General features: G+C 38.4%; 1 protein-coding gene across 3 annotated transcripts in view; it reads left to right on the top strand.

Moving 5' to 3' along the window:
• The window catches only part of LOC108716440 (synaptotagmin-14-like), a 116,818-nt gene that overhangs the window by 25,269 nt on the left and 69,833 nt on the right, over positions 1-21,716 (top strand). For 2 of the 3 annotated variants that reach the window (XM_041562521.1, XM_018262569.2), the window contains exons 3-4: positions 13,866-14,018; positions 20,470-20,667. In XM_041562521.1, coding sequence (XP_041418455.1) covers positions 13,866-14,018; positions 20,470-20,667 — 351 coding nt within the window. Of the gene's footprint in view, positions 1-13,865; positions 14,019-16,619; positions 17,836-20,469; positions 20,668-21,716 lie in introns of those variants that run through there. The other variant, XM_041562522.1, reaches the window with a different exon arrangement.

Genomic DNA, 21,716 nt, shown 5'->3' with positions numbered 1-21,716 from the left:
AAAAATTCAAGTTTTTTTTCCTCTTAAAATTTGAGTTTTCCCCTTTAAAAACTCAGTCAGAAAAAATTGAGGTTTAATATATAGGCCCCATGGTGTCACAAAAGAAATAGATTCGACACAATGCTTTTCCTCTGATGTTGCTCTCATTTAAGGGTAACTAGAATATCCAATCTTTGTTGGAGGAGAATGAAAGTATTTAAGTGGATGGTGGTGGCTGCTCCTCAATTAGCACGGAACTTGATTGTAGAATTTTGACCTACTGTATAGATGTAATATAACAGAAACATATTTATCACCACAAAGTCCTGGTGTAATCTTACTTTTGAAAGTCTAGAGCCCAGTTGCAAAATTTGTCTCTTTTCCGTACAATTCCATACAAACTATACCACTAAAATGAACGCTTAAGCGACAGATAGTTTACATCATATTGAGTGGCACATTAAAGAATCTTACCAAACTGGTAAATATATTTAAGTAAATCTTGCCCAACTACATCTCTTGCCTTGAGCCACCAGTTTGCGATGGTCTGTGTGCTGCCTCGGAGATCACCTGACCAGAAATACTGCAGCTCTAACTGTAACAGGAAGAAGTGTTGAAGCAAAAGACAGAACTCTGTCTGTTAATTGGCTCATGTGACCTAACATATATGGTTTGTTGGTATGTTTGTGTGCACTGTGAATCGTACGATCCCAGGGGACGGCCCTTTTTTTTTTTAAAATGGCAATTTTCTATTTATGATTACCCAATGGCACATGCTACAAGAAAAGTATATTATTATGAAAATGGTTTATTTACATAAAGAAGGGTTTTACATATGAGCTGTTTTATGCAATATCTTTTTATAGAGGCCTACATTGTTTGGGGGTATAGTTTTCCTTTAAGTTCTTGTAGGAATCTCACCACACTTCTTGCCTACAATTGTTTCTTTCTCCAGACGAAAGTGATGTACAATATTACATTTTACTCTCATATGGTATTCATCGGCTTTATCCTGAAGCGTAACATCAACACTTTTTTTATCAGTTTTCATGACTACCCTAATATAATTTGATATGTGCAGACATACTCTGTAGGATTATTAATGGCTAGGAAAGACTCGAGGATATGCATTTGCAATTTCCACAACAACATTAAATTGTTTAAAATGTGATTTGGCTTGGTTGCGTCGGGGCTGTGTCGAGCTTGGGGAATACCTTTATTATCTATTATGTAGCTGTACTGGTTATACATACCCGAGGTGTTATAAAGGGATAATATCTCCATAGATTGTGTCTGAATTTCTCTTTGGCATAAAATAATGTTTTAGTTTGTAGCAGTGTAGAACATTTTGTAGCTTGGATGTGAGTTTTCTCTTCAGCTGGCTAAACATGGTATAAGCTGCTAACTCGCATCCTGTATACAAGTATGGGACCTATTATCCAGAATGCTCGGGACCTGGGGTTTTTCGGTTAAGGGTTCTTCTCGTAATTTGTATCTCTATAAAAAAAAAATATTAAAACATTAAATACAGTAAACCCATTAGGATTGCTCTGCATCCAATAAGGATTAATTATATATTACTTGGAATCAAGTACAAGCTACTTTTGGAAATAAGTTTTAAAATTTAGAAATATTTGATTATCATAGAGTGTATGGGAAATGACCTTCCCATAATTCATAGCTTTCTCGATAATGGATCCCATACCTGTACTAAGTCGACAGCTTATAATGTTTTATTTCAAAAACATTTCCAGAACAGAAAGAATTAACCAAAGACCATGCTTTAGAAGCATCCCAAAAATTTCCAAGGTTTTTGCATGGAGATGCAATCTGAATAGAGATTTAGGAAGCCTCAACAGTCACACAGAGGATCTTTCAAGAAAACCAGACATATTGGTTCCATGAAGAATTCGATTAAATCGTTCGATCCAAACGATCTCATCGTACGATCGAACGATTTTACTTCGACCGAATATGGTCAAATTTGTTAAAAAAACCTTCCGATATCGAAGTAATGCAATTCAATGGTCGAATTTTTAAGTTTTTTTTACACTTCGAAATTCGACCCTTGATAAATCTGCCCCTAAATGTATCAGTTATTGACCTGTTATCTTCAACTCAGAACTTGCTTAGGCACTCACACTTACCGAGCCCTTTTCTAGGTGCCTTCCTGATTGCTTGGTCAACTTGTCCCCTTCTACTATAATTCCCTCTATTATTTTGGCTTTTATTAATGTATGCTTAACAAGTGAAGTTTACTGACGCAAGTCACCATGTTGTAAAATAAAGAGTGCGGCTTTAGGGAAGGTCAAAGTGGGGTTTTATGTTCTATTAATCACTGATGGAGGGGAGGTAAAATAGGGGCTGATATAACAGGAAAAAAGGTGAGGATTAACTGTTTCTTCAGCCTCAATATGGTTTATCTGATTTAGCTGTAATGTATTGTGGTCTAGAGACATCTGGATCTTCATTATGACTAATGGTCAGGGCTGTTTGATCTGTTATACATTTATTCTTTAGAAATCATTGATCGTTTTTCTTGATGTCAAGAAAAACTCAACCCACACCCAACCTTAACCCTCAAACCTTAACCCACACGAATCCTATCCCACAAAACCTTAACTCATACCCAACCCTATCCCACAAAACCTTAACTCATACCCTACCCCATTCCACAAAACCTTAACCTAAACCCAAACCAATCCCACAAAACCTTAACCCACACCCAACTCTATGCCACAAAACCTTAACCTGCAAAATCTTAACCCGCAAAACCTTACCCCGCACCCAACCCTATCCCACAAAACCTTAACCCACCCAACCCTATACCACAAAACCTTAACCTTCAAAACCTTAACACACACCCAACCCTATCCACGAAACCTTAACCTTCAAAACTTTAACCCACACCCAACCCTATCCGACAAAACCTTAACCCGCAAAACCGTAACCCACACCCAACCCTATACACAAAAACTTAACCCGCAAAACCTTAACTCACATCCAACCCTATCCCACAAACCTTAACCTTCAAAACCTTAAACCACACCCAACCGTATCCCACAAAACCTTAACCTTCAAAACCTTGACCCACACCCAACCCTATCCCACAAAACCTTAACCCGCAAAACCTTAGCCTGCAAAGCCTTAACCCACAAAATGTTGGCATTGTGTAGGACCTGCACCCAACCTGTACCCACGTCATCTTACTCTTACTGCTGTTTGCCTCTGGTGGAGTTTACTTCCCCCATCTGACCCACACCCAACCCTAACCCACAATGGTTGGCCAAATTTCAACCCAAACCCACCCAACCGTTGGTCAACCCGTGGGTCACCATGGGTTTTAGGTCAACCCACACATCATTAAACCTTTCCTTGTGAATTGGCCTTGTGGGAGTCCCTCACCCACAGCTTTTCCTCCCTAGGGTTCATGAATTTGTGAATTTGTATTGTGCCTAGAGCATTTTGTATGACCCGCTTGAAGGTGGCATTACATTTTCAGTGCAAAATAATGGCGTTTCCAGTAAAAAGAAAAATCCATTTTGGGTAATAAACCATGGAAAACAGCAACATTTTTTTTGACTCCATTAGCAAATGTTTTACTGAAAATCTACAGGAAAATAGAAGATCCAGAGGGAAGTGTCTGATCAACATATGTAAATAAAGAATGAATATGAATTCGGTGAGTGTTCGACACTGGCAGCTTCCATTGCACATTGTATAACAACTGAATAAGTGCAGAACCGACAAATGCAAGTTGCGAGGCAAAACAGCAGGTATACAAATAAAGGAGCCAGTGTTGTGTTCACACTGCCTCCCATGTGACTCCTCCATTTGTACATCAGTCAGATAGAGTTGCATGAATGGAATTAATAATGACAGTATCAGTGACATATAGGCAGCCGGCCATATGGTGCCAACCAACATCCAACCACCATTCAGCAGTGGTCAGCTCACTTTTTTTGACTGCGACAGGACAGACCGGATGCAGCTTTTTGCCGTGTTCTTCTATCCCAGGAATCGTTATGGGTTAATAGGTTTGTGCTTATGTTATATTGCCAAGATCAGCCAGCAATGGTGAGGTAAGGTTACCGGATTATCACTACTTTCTGCAAAGCATGGGGAGTAGAGCTAGAAATGTATCTTTTGCCTAATACTAGTTAATAGGGGTTATCTGATACAGGTATGGGACCTGTTATCCACAATGCTTGGGACCTGGGGGCTTCCAGATAATGGATCCTTCTATAATTTGGATCGTCATACCTTAAGTCTACTAGAAAATCATGTAAACATTAAATAAACCCAATAGGCTGGTTTTGCTTCCAATAGAAATTAATTATATCTTAGTTTGGATTACAAGCTACTGTTTCATTCTTAAAGAGAAAAAGGAAATAATTTTTAAAAATGTTGATTAATTTGATAAAATGAAGGCTATGAGAGATGGCCTTTCTGTAATGGGTTTTTCGGATAACGGATAGCTATTTCACTATGGAGGATTAAAACTGAATTAGTGTAATTTAAAGTCCTTCGTTTTATTGCGTCGTACTAACTGCGGGGAAATTCTACCAATTCCCTGAGAATTTAAAGGGATATGATGCATGATGAAAGAAGTTGTAATTCTAAGCATGTTTCCCATATGCATTTGTTATATATATTCTCAGTGGTTTTAATATACAGGTATGGGACTTGTTATCCAAACATGTATATTAAAATGTCTTTCTGTAATTTGGATCTTCATACCTTAAGTCTACTAGAAAATCATTTGAACATTAAATAAACCCAATAGGCTGGTTTTGCCTCCAATAAGGATTAATTATATCTTAGTTGGGATCAAGTACAAGCTACTGTTTTGTTATTACAGAGAAAAAGTAAATTATTTTGAAATTTTATTATTTTGATAAAATGAAGTCAATGGGAGATGGGCTTTTTCATAAATTGGAGCTTTCTGGATAACAGGTTTCCGCATAACGGATCCCATAGCTGTATTAACAACATTCTATTGTGTTTATAGAGTTATTTGCAAGTGTTATTGCTGCTGGGAGCAGTATTTGACTTCTCTGCTAGTTCTGACTCCTGAATCAGTGTGTAAGAAGCCGGTTGGTTAATAGATCTGTGAAGATGCACACAGGGCACTAAGGGAACTGGAGACTTAAAGGGGTTGTTCACCTTTAAATTAATTTTTAGTATGATGCAGAGAGTGATATTCTGAGACAATTTGCAATTTGTTATTTGAGACAATTTATTTTTTGTGGCTTTTTTTAGTTATTTTGCTTTTTATTCAGCAGCATTCAGAAGGAGGCAAATGTTTAAAAAAAAACTATAATAATAAATAATGATGACCAATTGCAAGTATTAGCAGTAAATTCACTGGTCCACACACACTATGGGGCCCATTTACTTAGCTCGAGTGAAGGAATAGAGGAAAAAAACTTCGAATTTCTAATGTTTTTTTGGCTACTTCGACCATCGAATGGGCTACTTCGACCTTCGAATCGAACGATTCGAACTAAAAATCGTTCGACTATTCGAGCATTCGATAGTCGAAGTACTATGGGGGAAGGTCCCCATAGGCTTTGGTAGCTTTTTTAGGTCAAAGAAAAATCGTTCGATTGATTAAAATCCTTCGAAACGAACTATTTGCGCTAAATCCTTCGACTTCGATATTCGACCCTATGTAAATCTGCCCCTATATATCTGCAGTCGGGATCTTTGTGGTGAAGTATTAATAAAAAGAGGGGCCACGTCCCCGACTGCAGATATATAGTGTGTGTGTGCGGACCTGTGAATTTACTGCTGTTACTGAGGGACCTTGCCGGGGTCAACGGAGGACCAGCACCACCATTGCTGGAAAAGTGAAGTGGCGGGTGAGCGGTAGACATAACACATTAAAATTGCAAGTATTAGCCATTCTTTCACATACTAAAAGTGAAATTAAAGGTGAACCACCCCTTTAACTGGAGGAAACCCAGCTTCTACATTAATCCAGAAATGCCAGTGCTAGTGATGTACGGGTTCGTGCCAGCTTCCAGCGTGGGAATTTATAGACTTCCGCCTGCCCCCACCTGCCTCTTTTTGTGAAGTCACTGCGGGGGGCAATAGCGGGCCCGGGCCGGGTGTGGATTGTGAGGGGGCGGGTTAGAGTCGGGTGCGAGTCGAGAAATTCTCAACCTGCATATCCATACCTCCCAACTCTCCCGTTTTGAGCAGGACAGTCCCTCTTGTGACAGCTCAACCCGCAGTCCTACGTTTGTACTGGAAGTCCTGCGTGGGTCCATTTTTTGGAACCCATACCCGACCTGCAATCTGCAACCCGGACCCCGCATTCTTACCCGTTTGGACCCGCTACCTGACCCACAAGTACCTTATTCGCAACCCAGACCCGCAACCCGCTGACCATAAAGAATCAGGATGGGCTGTTATTGTAAACCAGAAGTGACATCATTGGAAGTAGGCATGATCAGAAAAAAAGGAGTAAAACAGGAAGTGCTGTCATTGTAAACCGGAAGTTACATCATCGGAAGTAGACGTGATCAGAAAAAATGAGTAAAAATCGCTATTGAGAAGACCTGCGGCCCAACTCGCGACACGCAAGCCTGCAGAACCGCCGGCTCGCAGGTACCCGACCCGCTGCAGGACTCTACTGGAAAGTCCCGATTTCTCTGCACTGAACACCCAAAAAAGATACAATGTTTCTAACTTAATTGGCTCTTGGAAGAGAGCCCAGAATAGATACTTAAGATACATTTGTAACAGTTTTGTCCTTTGGGAGAAATTAGACTCACAGCTTAAAGGGAAATTCACCTTCATTAGTAAAACTGTTATAAAACATAAAAACTACAGAATTGAGTTCAAACTTTCATAACCTGGCAAATTTTGTAAAATGGGCTTGCTAATTAGGGGGTGCGGCCACAAAAAGGGGTGTGGTCAAAATAAAAAAACATTTTGCCTCACTCCATGCGGCAAATTTTATTGTCCTTGTTTCCGTCTCCAGAATGTTGGGAGGTATGCACATCACTAACCAGTGCAGAAAAGAACAAGTGAATGTTGCTTTTCATTGCAATTCTATTTAATACATATTAGAACTTTGCTAAGAGTAGCACTTTTTCTTTTTCGTTATGCAAAAGAAAAAATAATGTGGCTGCCTTTCTTTTATGCAAAGTGAAAAAGCCATATAAAATTCACATTGGCCCACACAAAAGCATTTCGTATAACGTATTATAGCTAATTGTTTGGAGAACGAAGCGCTCCTTCAAACGACAAATGGAACGGTTCTGTGGCTAAGTGGCTGAGAGACGTGGGCTGAAATTCAAGCCTGTGCAAGTAATCTTTACAATGAATGGCAGCACCATAGTAACCCCCTTAGCATCACTGTCAGGATATGGAGCGAGTGCCATTTAGCAGGATATCTGCTCTCTGCTAGTGAATACAATGTAGACCTGGATCATTTCTCAAACGTCAAGTGTTTTATTATTATTATTATTATTTTTTTTATATATATAAAACAACCTTGGATCGATCACAGCAGCGGCCAGACTTTTCACAGTATCTTTCCTTGGCCTTCAACCTTGTTTTTTTATATGGGCATGGAACTCCTTGGTAACTTATAATATCCTTATAATACAAAAAAGCGATGAGTATCTTGTAAATGATATCCTTATAAACGGTGAGTTCTGATGTCATTTCTGTCACACGACTCACTGAAACTTGTGTACAAATAAAGTACCCCCAGTTGAAAAATATGAGGTCAGAGCTCCATGACCTGTATAAAAGCACTCAGCCTTCGGCCTCGAGTTTTTATATGGCCATGAAACTCCTCGGTAACTAATAATATCCTTATATTTTACGAGAGGCGGTACTTTATTCACTATATATTGTTATATACAGGTATGGGACCTGTTATCCAGAATGTAAATCCGCAGTTATTGGGCCAGGCCGCACTTCACTACAGGGACCCATTGATGTTGCTGTGGGGCCCAATAACTATATATATTTTTTTTTATATAAAACAACCTTGGATCGATAACGGCAGTAGCCAGACTTTCCACAGTATCTTTCCCTGAAAAAAACGGTAACATGTATTTGAAATCAGTCATTATCTGCCCCCTTCACTGCTGGTTCTGTCTCGTGAAGCAGTGTAGCAGAAGTCAGCTTAGCGTGCTCCTTCACTGCTTCCTCTGGCTTCTGCTACATTGTTTCTAAAGTCAGAACCAGCAGTGCAGAAAGGGACAGCCTGATATTGCTTTCGACAGTAGTTATATTTACACTAGCGTTATACCACCTTTCCAACAAGTGGAGACCTGGCAGGGGGCGGGGCTGTGATGTAGAGGGGTGGGTCGTTCCATCAGGGGGGGGGCTATGACGCTGTGATTGGCTGATCACTGTGTTAGTCACGGGGAATGCTGCCTGGTTGTTTTTTTGGAAAACCGGGCAGGCGGCATCCATAGTTGTACCAGTATTCAATTCGGGTTTTGGACAGGATTCGGTGTTTTTCAGAAGGATTTGGATCCTTGTGCCTGGCCAAACAGAATCCTAATTTTCATATGTAAATTAAGGGGCGTAAGGAAAATCACGTGACTTTTAGTCGCAAAACAAGGAAGTAAAAAACGTTTTTCCTTTCCGGCCCTAATTTTGCATATACATATTAGGATTCAGTTTGTTTTTCGGCCAAATCTTTCACGAAGGAGTCAACCAAATCCCTAATAGTGGATTTGTGCCTCCCTAACATTAAAGCCATTGAAAATTTGTAATCAATGTACATTGGAATGTTGCTTAGAATGACGTTTGCTTTAAAGGAGACAAATAGGATTAATGGAAAAACCCTAATTTTGTAGGCAATTATAAGTAATATAAGGTGTTGCTTTTACATGGTGCTAAAAATGAATATTAACTTTAAAAATAACCCCTTTATTGGAGCTCCCTATAGATTTTCTCTGTCCCTGTCTGTGATTCAGATTTAGAGTGGGCCCTGCCAGAAGCACAGTAGGAGGGGACAGCCAATCACAGCCCTGCAGTCACACAAGCACAGACAGGCTTCAGTTCCCTATCAGGTCTTGCTAGCTGCTGATTGGTTCCTGTCCTACAGTGCAGTGAGCTGAGAGCCTGGGAATTCAGGGAGCAGGAAGTGGAAAAGAACGTTGGGTTTATTAGGGTTTTTGCAGAAATACAAAAAAGGGGGTTTGTGGGTGCACATCTAAGGCAAATTTCAAAATATTTAAAGCCCTGTCTAAGTAATTCAAGTAAATATGCAAGTGCATGTAATTATAAAAACAGGGTTTTTATGTTACAAAGTTATGATCATAAAATTGATAAGCCACCATACCACGTCAAGGTAAACCCCACACGGCGGTCCCTAACTTGTTCACCTCTTATCATAGTATAAAAGGTATTGTACCTCTTTGCTTAATAGCTTTACTTTGTATGAACATCTCCTGTGCCTTGGTTTCAAACTGTGAGCTAAATCCTCCCCCGCCGACTGCTGATGCGGCTTTTAAGAGGGAGAGACTTCCCAAACCATTTTTTTTAAAAATTTAGTAATGAGGTGTAATTTTGCAGAAATATTCAATAAACCAGCCTGAAACACTACTTTTTTTAAGTACAATTCTTCTATGCTGCGCGTCAAATTTTTTTTGTCACCCGTAGACTTTTTGGCTAATCTGCTCTCGATAGATACTAACAGTTAATTTAAAGGTGAACAACCCTTTTAAGCTTTGGATACGTCCAGACCCCACTTCCCCGGAACCTTTCCGGGTTTGGGACAAAAGTCCCCCCTCTCCCCCTGATGGTGGCCCTGTTTGTACCACAGTGATCTGAGATCTTACCTGACACTGCTAGAAACATATTTATTACAGTTCACCAAAGGAGGGAAACCACAGCACTTTATGGACTTGTAGAAGATTTTGTAGCTGTATATTTATCAAAGGGGGAATTCTGATTTCACTCTTAGGGGCAGATTTATCAAAGGTCGAGGTGAATTTTCGAATGAAAAAAATTAGAATTTCGAGCAATTTTTTGTGTACTTCGACTAGTGAATAGTCCAAATTCGATTTGAATTTGAAAGAAATTCGACTTCGACCTCCTAGAACCTTTTTTGGAGTCAATTGGTGGACTTTGAAAAATCAAAGTTTTCTTTTGTGAAAAACTTCGAATCTAATTCGATCGAATGCGCTATTACTTCGAAACGTACAATTCGAATTCAGAAAACTGACCTATTCGACCAAAAAAAAAACCTTTGACTTAATTTCGGTTGGTCTTTTTGAATTCGAATTTTGAAGTTTTTTCAATTCGAAATTCGACTCTTGATAAATAAGCCCCTTAATAAATATATATATATATATATATATATATATATATATATATATTTATATATATATATATATATATATATATATATATATATATATATATATATAAATATAATGTTGCCTCTGGAAGTCCTATACAAGTCAATAAAGAGCCGTTCCCCCCCTGTCATTCATCTGAATCTGAAAGTCGAAAACACGTATAACAGTCGACTCATTAAGTGCGTATTCTGTGCAATTTTTGTATGGTTTCCCATAATCTATAAGTCTGTGTAATTAGCCATGAATACTTTACCTGCCAGTGTATCCTTTCATATACCATAATTAGGCTAATAGCAGAGCATGTCCTAGAGCCTGGCTATGTAATGAGAGCTTGGAAGGAACATTAAAAGATATATTCCTTAGCTGCTGGAATAACTTGTCATTTGAATATCTGCTAAACATTCGTCCAAATCTGCATTTCTCTTTTTCTATTACATGGAAAACATCTGTTTGGAATCATTTACACGTATGTGACCTGTTATCCAGAATGCTCGGAACATGGGGTTTTACGGATAAGGGATTTTTATGTTTCGATCTCCATACTTTAAGGGGCAGATTTATTACAGTTCGAGTTGTTTTCTATGAAACATTTCGAGTTTTATGTTATTTTTGAGTCTAAAATGAATTTCTGGGGTTAAAAAATGTTTTGAGGTTAAAAAAAAAAACCCTCACTTATCAAGATATATTATACCCCGACCCTGGAAATAGCTTGAATCCAAAAATACACCATCTGAAACCTGTCAAGGACATGTCGAAGTCAATGGGAGAAGATGTTAGTCTTCATGATGTTCAAGGTTTTTGCTGAGGGTTTCACTCACAAGCTTGAGCAATTCGAGTTTTCGATTTTTAACCCTGAACTTGCTGATTTGCCGAGTTTTTTCTTAAATTAGAAACCATTTGAGTTGTGAGTTTATTCAAAGTCTAAAAAAGCTCACATAACTCTAAAATTCGACCTTTGATAAATAACCTCCAATCATGTCTACTAAGATTAAAATGATTAAAAAATAAATTAAAACCAATAGGATTCATTATGTCTTAGTTGGGATCAAGTATGAGGTATAGGTATGGGACCTGTTATCCAAAATGCTCGGGACCTGAGGTTTTCTGGATAACAGATCTTTCTGTAATTTGGATCTTCATACCTTGAGTCTACTAGAAAATCATGTAAACATGGAATAAACCAAATAGGCTGGTTTTGCTTCCAATTAATTATATCAAAGTACATGGTACTATTTTATTATTACTAAGAAAAAATAAATTTTTTTTAAAAAAAAAATCTGGATTATTTGGATAAAATGGAGTCTATGGCAGGTCTTCCTGTATTTTGGAACATTCTGGATAATGGGTTTCCTGATAATGCCAAATGCCACTTTCCCATCTCATTGTAGTCTCATGTTTGGTTTGGATATGGTTTGGATTGACATTTGTCATTTGTCAGTCCAAACCATAATTTGCAGAATTTTTAAATTTATCTCAAAATTTTTATCTGGGGACGAAAAAAAAAAAGTTTTGCAAAAGTAGCCAACAATTGACCAAAACCAAACTGTCCAAATATTTTTTTGAAAAAAAAAAAAAAAAAATTAATTTGGATTCCAGACAATATCTTCCATTTGCACTGTCTCTTTTTTTCTTCCTTTGAAAACATTATTATTTATATTAAGGAAGTTCCGGTAAAGAATTTTGCCAAATTGCATTTTTTTTTTTTTGTGGGATTCGAGGGAATCTTAGTTCCTGGCAAAACTGAATACGAACTCTAAATATGATGAGATTTTTGGGTGCGAGGGATTTTGCTCATATCATATGCAAATTAGGGTTCTGATTCAGTGTGGGATTCAGTTAGGGTTGCCACCTTCTGGCTTTCTGGAGTCTGGCAGGGTGAGCCGCCAATGAAATCAGGTGAGGTTTCGGGGGGGGGGGTTCATCGGGGGTGAGGTTATGCCTTGGTGATTTGCTGATTGCCACACCATCCACTTTCCAGATTCTTAAAAATGGGCTGTCCGAGTGAAAACCAGACAGATGACAACCCTAGATTCAGTTGAATCTGTTATGGTGAATAAGTATTCAGCCGAATTTGAGGAATTGGTGCATCCTTACTTTAAGGGGTTATATATCAAAATCTGATTTTTTTCACATTTTTTAAAATAAAAAAGTCTGATCAAACTAGAATCCACGATGTGACCTTATTCATTATTTAAAAAACATGATTTAATCGATTCAGGATAAAATCGAGTGAAAACCCCGATTGTACGTTTTTTACCGAAAAGCCAGAATTTTTGGGATTTTCCAAAATAGTCGGATTTTCAGGCTAATTCCAGCACAGATCACAGAAACTTCCAAATAGGATAGGGACCTCTCCCATTGACTTATATACAACCTCTGCAGGTGCCGGAATTTTCGGATTATGACTTTTTTCATCCTCAGGGTATAATAAATCTTGAAAAATTCGAGTTTTTTCCCCCCCACTAAAAATTTGGATTTAATAGTTGAAAAAAAAACCTCAAATTTTTTACTGTTTTTGACATTCGAACTTTCATAAATAACCCCCCAGATGTGTGTTATGAGTAAGTTGTAATTTGCATGTTTTAACACTTATCTAAATACAGGTATGGGATCCGTTATCTGAAAATCAGTTATCAAGAAAGCTCTGAATTACGGGAAGACCATCTCCCATAGACTCTATTATGAACAAATAAATCAAATTTTGAAAAATGATTTCCTTTTTCTCTGTAATAATAAAACAGTAGCTTGTACCTGATCCCAACTAAGATATAATTAATTCTTATTGGAAGCAAATCCAGCCTATTGGGTTTATTCAATGTTTAATTGATATTTTAGTAGGCTTAAGGTATGGAAACCCAAATTACAGAAAGACCCCTTATCCGGAAAACCCCAAGACCAGTTCTGTATAATAGATCCCATACTTGTATATGTGAGGGTCAATATATGCACAACATTCACTTAGAACAATTAATCCATTTAACCTAAATCCATGTGAAGCAATACAGAAGATACAGTATAATAACTTGGAGAAATGAATGGAGAGATGGGTGGTTGAGTGGGATTTTCACCCACTTCTGACCACAGCTATGCCCAATATTCTTGCAAACTACACATGTTGTGTAAAGTCTCTGTAGCCAAACTCCCTGAAATTTGGCCTGCACCATAAGTTAGGTGTCCAAGGGAAGCTAACGACTAAAACTGAAGATGTGAAAGAAGACTATGGCGGACCTAAATTGCTTCCTGGGAGGAACAAAAGACCTCCCTTCTCCTGTCATTGGCATATTGTTAGGAAAATTCAAAAATTTAAAAAGAAAAAAAAAGTTTTTTGGTGCAAATGATTCTCTCTAGGGATGGTCTTATTATCTGATCAGGTGACATATAATATATATATTTTCTCTAGCCATACTGCAGCATTGTGTATAGTGTACAGGCAGGTTACTTCTGTTTCACTCAGCTTTCATTAATGTTTGAGTCTAGTGGTTGTTTTACAAAGACTTGTTTGTTCTTCCTCATTTAAAATTCAGCGGTGCTTCATTTTTCCTCCAGTGTCTCCAGAGGCTATAGGATTCCTCTCAGCTGTCGGGGTGTCAGTTTTTCTCCTCTTGTTACTTTTCCTCTACATCAACAAGAAAATGGGTCTTGGAAAAAATGGAGGATTCTACAGAGCTGGTTCTGAATTTGGAGCAAAACATTCCCAAGGTAAGAGAAAACTTGTTTATGTTCTGTATCTACCTTTGTTCAAAATGGTATACGTATGGAACGATCATATACAGAAATGATGCTGTTTAGTGATGTCATCTGTCACTACAAAATCAAAAAAAAAAAGATATCCCAAAAACTCAGAAATTAAGTTAACATTAAGTTAAAAGGATAGGCATACAGACAACTGGTATTCCACCTTACGTGTTTCATACCGTCTGGTACTTAAAGGAAAATTAAACCCTTTAACAAAAACCCCCCCACCCCACGTAGACCCTCCTCCCAACTCCCCCAAGCCTAACTGCCCCCCCCCGGGGAAATGCCCCATAGTTTATACTTACCCCTCAGTGCAGATTCTGGCATTGGAGTTCCACGCAGCCATCTTCCGGGTCTTCGGCAGTGGGAGATCGGCATGTTGGCGCAGACGCAATTGGAGCAATTTGCCGGTTTGCGACAACTGTGCATGCACCGAAACTCATGAAAATTGCCAAAGCGCCCGGAAGAGGACACGAAGACCAGGAAGATGGCTGCGGGGAACTCCGATGCCTGAATCCGTGCAGAGGGGTAAGTATAAAGTATAGGGCATTTCCCCAGGGGGGGGGGGCAGTTAGGCTTGGGGGAGTTTGGAGGGGGTCTACTTGTGGTGGGGGTTTTTTGTTAAAGGGTTGAATTCTCCTTTAATCATAGGCATTGCCTATGATTAAGTACCAGAGGGTATGAAACGCGTCAGGTGGAATACCAGTTGGTCTGTATGCCTATCCTTTTAACTTAATGTTAAATAAAAACCATCTTTTTTAACTTAATTTCTGAGTTTTTGGGATATGTTTTTGTTTTTCATATTATAATTTATACAAATATCATACAAAAGAGTCATGAACGTCTGTCACATGACTTGCTGAATCGCATTTATTATAATAAGTAACCTCTTTGTAAAATGTGAGGATATTTCGCCTGGGAGTTCCATGATCTTTATAAAAGCACTCTGTAGGTTTTGGAATCTCCAGGGCAAAATAGGGATGAATGGGTTTGCAATTTCTTGACCAGTATCTGCCTCTTCTCAAAGTATGCCCATATCAAAATTTTTAAAGATTTTAAAAACATGTGTCTGCTCTGCTTCCTCGGATGACATCAGATTGTGGCAGGTTCTCCAGTTGTTGTGTCAACAGAGAGGTTGGGGCTATTAGTATTTAATTATTTTATTTCTGTGGTTTATATGGGTAGCTTATGGATGTCAACCACTTATGGCTCCAGAATATTTGTGTAGTTATGTTCCTGAATCCCCCCAATGATGTCCTACCTTAAACCACAGCATACTGTTCTAGCTAGTGCCACCACCATCTGTTCAATTGTCCCAGGTATCATTTGTGGCCGGTCTGGGCCAGTGCAAGAGTAAAATTGCAACCTAAATGCAAAAAGCTGATCTTTTTGATCTACTGCCCAGTGCTGCTACAGATCAGAGGAGAGGATCAGAAACAAGATGGCAGTGTGGCACTCAGTAGAATAGTACCACTAACTGGTGTGTGAGTATGGAGGAGTGCTGGCCAGAGGTTTGAAGTAAGTTATTATAATTAATGGTCAGTGTCCAACAAATTAGCACCTTACAATGATTAACCATTTCCTTCTCCTTTAATGGATCTCATAATGCCCTTTGTACCCACTAAAATGTCCACTAGAAGAGGTGACAGCCATTGGGTTTTGTTTCTGATTGTGTATTTATTAGGGATGCACCGAATGCAGGATTCGGGATTTTTCCGCAGGATTCTAATTCGGTCGAACCCTTCTGTCAGGCCGAACTGAATCCTATTTTGCATATGCAAATTAGGGGCGGGGAGGGAAATTGCGTGAATTTTTCGCACAAAACAAGGAATTAAAAAGTGTTTCCCCCTTCCTACCCCTAATTTTCATTTGCATATGCAAATTAGCATTCGGTATGCGGCTGAATCTTTTGCGAAGAATTTGGGGGTTCGGCCAAATCCAAAATAGCGAATTCAGTGCATCCCTAGTATTTATATCATGTAAGCTTTGTCTCCATCATTTTCTCAAAAAACATGTCACAAGGACAAAAGGATGACCATTATCTTCCAGTGAATCTTACGGGAAACTTATTTTATTGGGCATCAGAGCCACAGAATGCTGATGTCTCCTTTATGGGAGGTAGATGTTTCCTGAAAGACAATTCCAAGGGTCCATTGGGATGTTGTGAGAAGATGGTATAAACAAAAAAACATGACATAAACCTTATAAAGGTTAGGTAGAAGAGTTCTCAGGTGGTTGGATCCTAAATACAGTAGCATTAAGCTTCTTACATTGATTGGACTGAGATAAAAAGATTTGAAGAGCACAGAAAGGTGAAGATCATATGATTTGAGAATGATGTATGTTAGGAATGTATGCAATATGAAAAATGGAAAGCATTATATTGTTTTCAGTGTTTAGTGTGATCATGTTTTTTTTGGATATTGAGATTTGAGAAAAGGCATATATATGCTGCAATTGTAAAAACATTTTTTACAGAAAAACCTTTTAAATTATGTTAATTTGTTAAATTTTCAACACAATGAGCTTTCTTCCAATCTTAATTTGACAGTGTCCACTATGATATTCTGATGTGCATGAAAAAAAAGTTGCTGAGACGATGTGTTTTACAACAGTTCACAGTTGAATATACAAGCTAAACATCTAACATAATGTGGAATAAAAGGAAGAACTGTTAAGGTTGTTACTGCTGCTATATGTGTGCAAGTAGACTAGTTACAAGTTACAGAACCTAAGAATTATTTAGAGGGTATCTAACTTCAGTAGCTGTGCACAATGGCATTCTTCAAGAGCTTCCAGCAAAGCATTAGTCTTCCATCTGTGTCCTCTATTGTTGGCACTCTAAGCAGTGCGGTGGATGATATCACAAGTGCTGTGGAAGAGGTCAGCTGCAGTGTGGCAGACTCGGTCACTGAGCAGGTGACAAGCATGATACATGGTTTGCGTACAGAGGAAGGAGAAAACCATACGGCTACAGAACAGAATTCTTCTAGACCAAATGAGGAAAATGTATCCAAAGGACCTTCTACGTATGACTATGGAGTTGATTCAAATCTACCAAATATGCAAACCGATTCTTCTTCTGTAAATTATGACAGATCAGATAGGAGCTCACATCACAGACAAGAGCAAAGACAAAACCAGTATGATTCATCAGAATATTCCAGTAATGTTGACCATCAAAGGCAACGTGCATCAGCATTTCAGCATCAAGAAGCTGAGGACATGTCTTATTTAAACTGTCAGTTTCCATCAGATACATATAAGGATAAGAAAGGAAGGCTTAAACGGTCAAAAGAAAATATAGATGAAGACAATGAAAGTGAAAATGGTTATCAGCGAGGTGATAAATACGAAGTTGGAGGCAAATCCAAGACCATTCCTCATAAAGTGTTTGAAGGCATATCTGATGATAAACACGGCAGAGTTGAAAGATCACAAAAAAACATTGACAGTGAAGGAACGCACAAAGTGAAACGAAGGACACATGGAAATAACAAAGCAGACTATGAGTCAGAAGAAAACTCAAATAAAGTTGAGGGATCAAAAGAATTGAAACATGGCTACACAAATAATACACATTCTAATAAGCACAATACTTTACCTCAAGATATCAACCACCGCAAACTCGCCCACAAAGAAATGACTCCGGGTGATATTAAACAAAGGAGAGATCCCAGTGATAAGGAAAGATCTCCACGCAAGGGTAAGGACAGATCTCTCCATAGGGGGAAAGGCAAAGAAATAGAGGAACCAAGAGAAAAGAGCAGATCAAAGCACGGTAAAGAAGTCCTCAGCCTGTATTGACGTGAAGAGCTTGATGAATCTTCTACACTTTAATTCTTTTGGTTTGAATTTCCTTTTCTTTTACCGAAAATTAGGGATGCAGTGAATCACCCATAAAAGGTTTGGCCAAATATGGAACCAAATTTTAATTCAGTTCAATATTTGATCCTTATTTGAATATTCAAATTTTAGCAGGATACACAAATTTAAATGGCATCATCTGTTTACTAAATTTGCCACTATCATTTGCCCAGAGCTTTAAAATCACACAGATTTTGGATTCGGTTTGCCTGAATACTAAGGATTTGGCAGAAATTATAAACTGAGTTCTGGATTTAGTGCATCCCTAATTATATTACAGTGCCCTGATCTCACTGCAGTGTTATTTAAAATATAGAATGCTTTTAAACCACCTCCCCCAGCTAAAGGCCAAAACCTTGGTGCTAGATAATTGCTTATAGCTTTCAACTGTACAGTACGATATCAACTCGAGCATGAGCTCTTCTTCCATTGACAGTTAGTTTAGTTTGAGCCACCCAAAGACTCATTATGTACTCATTACACACATGGATAACATTAAATGTTAATACATATGAATATAAAGACATAGATTTCATTAGCATCAAAAAACACCTTTATGTGCTGACTAACATCCCTTGGTTTTCTGGTGCATGTAAACCCTTTATGTCTTTGATAAGGGTGATAAAAATAGTCTAATAAAAGCGTAAGGTAAAGGGGAATGGATTTCAGGGTTTTTTTATTCTCTTTTATTTTTTTCAAATTTCCCTTATGTGTATAGTAACTGTGTTTGAGTTGTGAATAACTTCCCAAATAAGCCCCACAGATCCCTAATCAATGGGCAAGGCATCTGTTTTAGTTTTCTTTCCCATTTTTACCTTTTTCTCTGCATGTTTGGTTGGAGTGTATTCTTTAAGATAATCTTTACATCTTGCTTGCGGTGAGCATATTTTCAAACTATTAAATTCTTTGTTCAGAGATGTTAAAAACCCTATGTCATTACGTTTATAATCATCCACTCCAGGCATTTTTTAATATTTTTTTAATATTACCATTTAGAGTGAAATGGAATTAGGTTTTAAAGAATTCAGAATTTGGATCATTATCACCCTAATGACTTGTAGTTAGCTGACACCTGTTTAGACGTACTGTAATGTTACACAGTCAAAGTCAGACGATTTCTTCCAGTTGGTTGATGGGTAATGTGATTGTTAACTGGGTGGTGGGATGCTGTGAGTTGTTCAAGAACATCTGGAATAGTGCTGGTTGCCAAAAACTAGGAGCATATTGATGTGGTCCTCACACAGTCAGCCTGCTTGTACTGCGTTGTGATCTGATCATTTGCCTAAAGTTGGCCGTAGACACACCGATAATATCAATGATATCAATTTTCGTACGATATCTGGTGCGTGTATGGCGGGAGGTGAGCCGACCGATATCGGCAGAAGACTTGGATATGGGTCGATCGGGCTGGCCGGAATATTTTGATCCAGCGCCTTTGAAGGCACCCGAACATCGGCCACTGTTAGTGCTAAATGGTCAAATACATGTAGAATTTTATTGTTTCTATCTGTATATCTGGCGATTCAGCTCTACACATCTGTATTGAAAACGAATGATCTTCTGCAGGAAAGATCATAATTGTTACATCATGGCCACCTTAATGGCCAGCCTATCAGATCAGCTCAATATTGCCCACCTCCAGTTCATGCATGGCCAGCGTAAGAATTAAACAGGATTTCAAAGGGTACCGTTTGGAGGGGTTGGTGTTTGTTTATTCAAAGTTGCTTATCTCCCATGTAAGAAATTACCCTTTCTGAAAAACAAGACAATTTTTCATTAGTGCTTTATAATGGCAAAAAAGTAGGAAACCGTGGATTGCACTGAAAAATAGACAGAATATACTTCCCTCACAAGTCTTTTTATTTATTGTGTTCTTTTTGTTTAGCTATTAGATTAGGTGTTTACTGCCCTTTGAACACTCAACATTTAACCTCAGAATTAGCTTTCTGTGCATAGGGAAACAGTTCAGAGACTCTGACACATTATACAGAAACATCACTTTGCTATGACCAAAATTCACATTTAAAAAAAAAAACCCCAAAGGATTCTTGGCCCAAACTACCTTCCTCTGATTACTTAACCTTCCCTGTAAGTTGGGTTGCACCCTGGAGAAAAAGGAGAACAGACCTTGCAGTTCAGGTCTGGATGTTGTGGCAGCTGTATTGTTAGAACCCCTTAGGCTTATGTCAGGCTTAACATTTTTTTGTTTGTACTGTATATTTCAACTGGCAGAAAAGCCCATAGATGCCTCCAATCATTGCCTTGCATGCAAACCATGCTACCATTCATGCCAGGTAGTTTTTGGCCCAAAAATGCTTAAATGTGCCGATGGCATGAAGGATGCAGGACATGTCTTTCATGCTAGGTGACATAGACCTTAGCTTTGAACAAAGAAGTTTCTGTTAATGACATAGGCATTTTTTGCATAAGGTGTCAGTATCATTTTAAACTGTGGGGCAGAGAGAAATGCTATATAAGGACAAATAATGAAAATTACCTTGAAAAAACACATAAAAAAACACTTATTATATGCTTCTTCATTTCTCAGTAGGTCGAGACTTCCATGGGTCATCATCAGAAAGTGAAGATGAAGTCCTGGGTAAATACCAAGAAGCAATGACGCGACTGCACACCAACCGGAGTACCACAGATAAGCAACAAAATGACACTTGGGAAACGAGGAAGAAATACAGTCCATTGTCTGCTGAGTATGATGGTTATAGCAGTGAGGTGTCTGCTGATGAAGGCAAGTCTTATTGTATATATTTATTTTAACTGAAGTTTTTAGGTCTTTGATAAAAGCAAAAATAAACAACCACGTTTTAATCTGGTTTCTAGGGTGGTTTGTAAATTGATGTCCTGTTGTTACTAAAGATACTAAGAAATATTCTTCCAAACAGGTTCTAAGTGGTTCTCAATGCTCTAGAATGGTGGTGTTGTTAGACTTGATGGCCAACTTTTATTCAGGGCCATACTTTGTTCATAACAAGGTTTCAGTTGTTCATCATAGTTCCAAGATAATCTAGGGGGACAGTTAGCATGCAAAATATCTTATAACAAATCTTATTAACCTTCTAAATGGGCTTTCAGAAGTATCTGAAAGAGCAGGTAGGCATTCTACAAATTCTAGAACAGTGATCCCCAACCAGTGGTTCATGAACAACATGTTACTCACCAACCCCTTGTTTGTTGCTTCCAGTGGCCTCAAAGCAGGTGCTTATTTTTTTATTCCAGGCTTGGAGGCAAGTTTTGGTTTCATAAAAACCAGATGTACTGCCGTACAGAGCCTCTTATATGCTGCCATTCCACGTAGAGGCTACCAAATAGCCAATCCCAGCCCTTATTTAGCACCCCCAGGAACTTTTTTTCATGATTGTGTTGCTCCCCAACTCTTTTTACATTTTTACATGCAGTTTTCAAAGAACACAATACAGTATAAGGAATAAACTGATCGACACTTTACAGAAACTACACAAAATGAATGTAGAACTAAAACTTAAATAATTAGGCTTTGGGCCTCTTTACCAGCACAAAGCAACCACAGCTGTTTGGCAGCGAAGGTCTGTGCCCCTGAAGATGCCCCAGTTGCTCCCCATCTTCTTTTCTGCTGATTCTGATCTACATGTTCTGTTCTGCTGTCACTTACTGAGTTTAGAGACTGATTACATAGAGAGGAGGGCTGGGTCAAGACCACCTGGGGCAGTATAGTACAGTCAACGGGCCAAAATTTAAAGAATTTAAAAATATACCCCATATCTTACTGGGAATTGCAAGGATTCTGCTACGGTTAATCTA

Source organism: Xenopus laevis, chromosome 5L (genome assembly GCF_017654675.1).
Source record: "Xenopus laevis strain J_2021 chromosome 5L, Xenopus_laevis_v10.1, whole genome shotgun sequence".
Taxonomy (NCBI): Eukaryota; Metazoa; Chordata; class Amphibia; order Anura; family Pipidae; genus Xenopus; species Xenopus laevis.
Note: the sequence above shows the minus strand (reverse complement) of the source record. Positions and strands in the feature narration are given on the sequence as shown.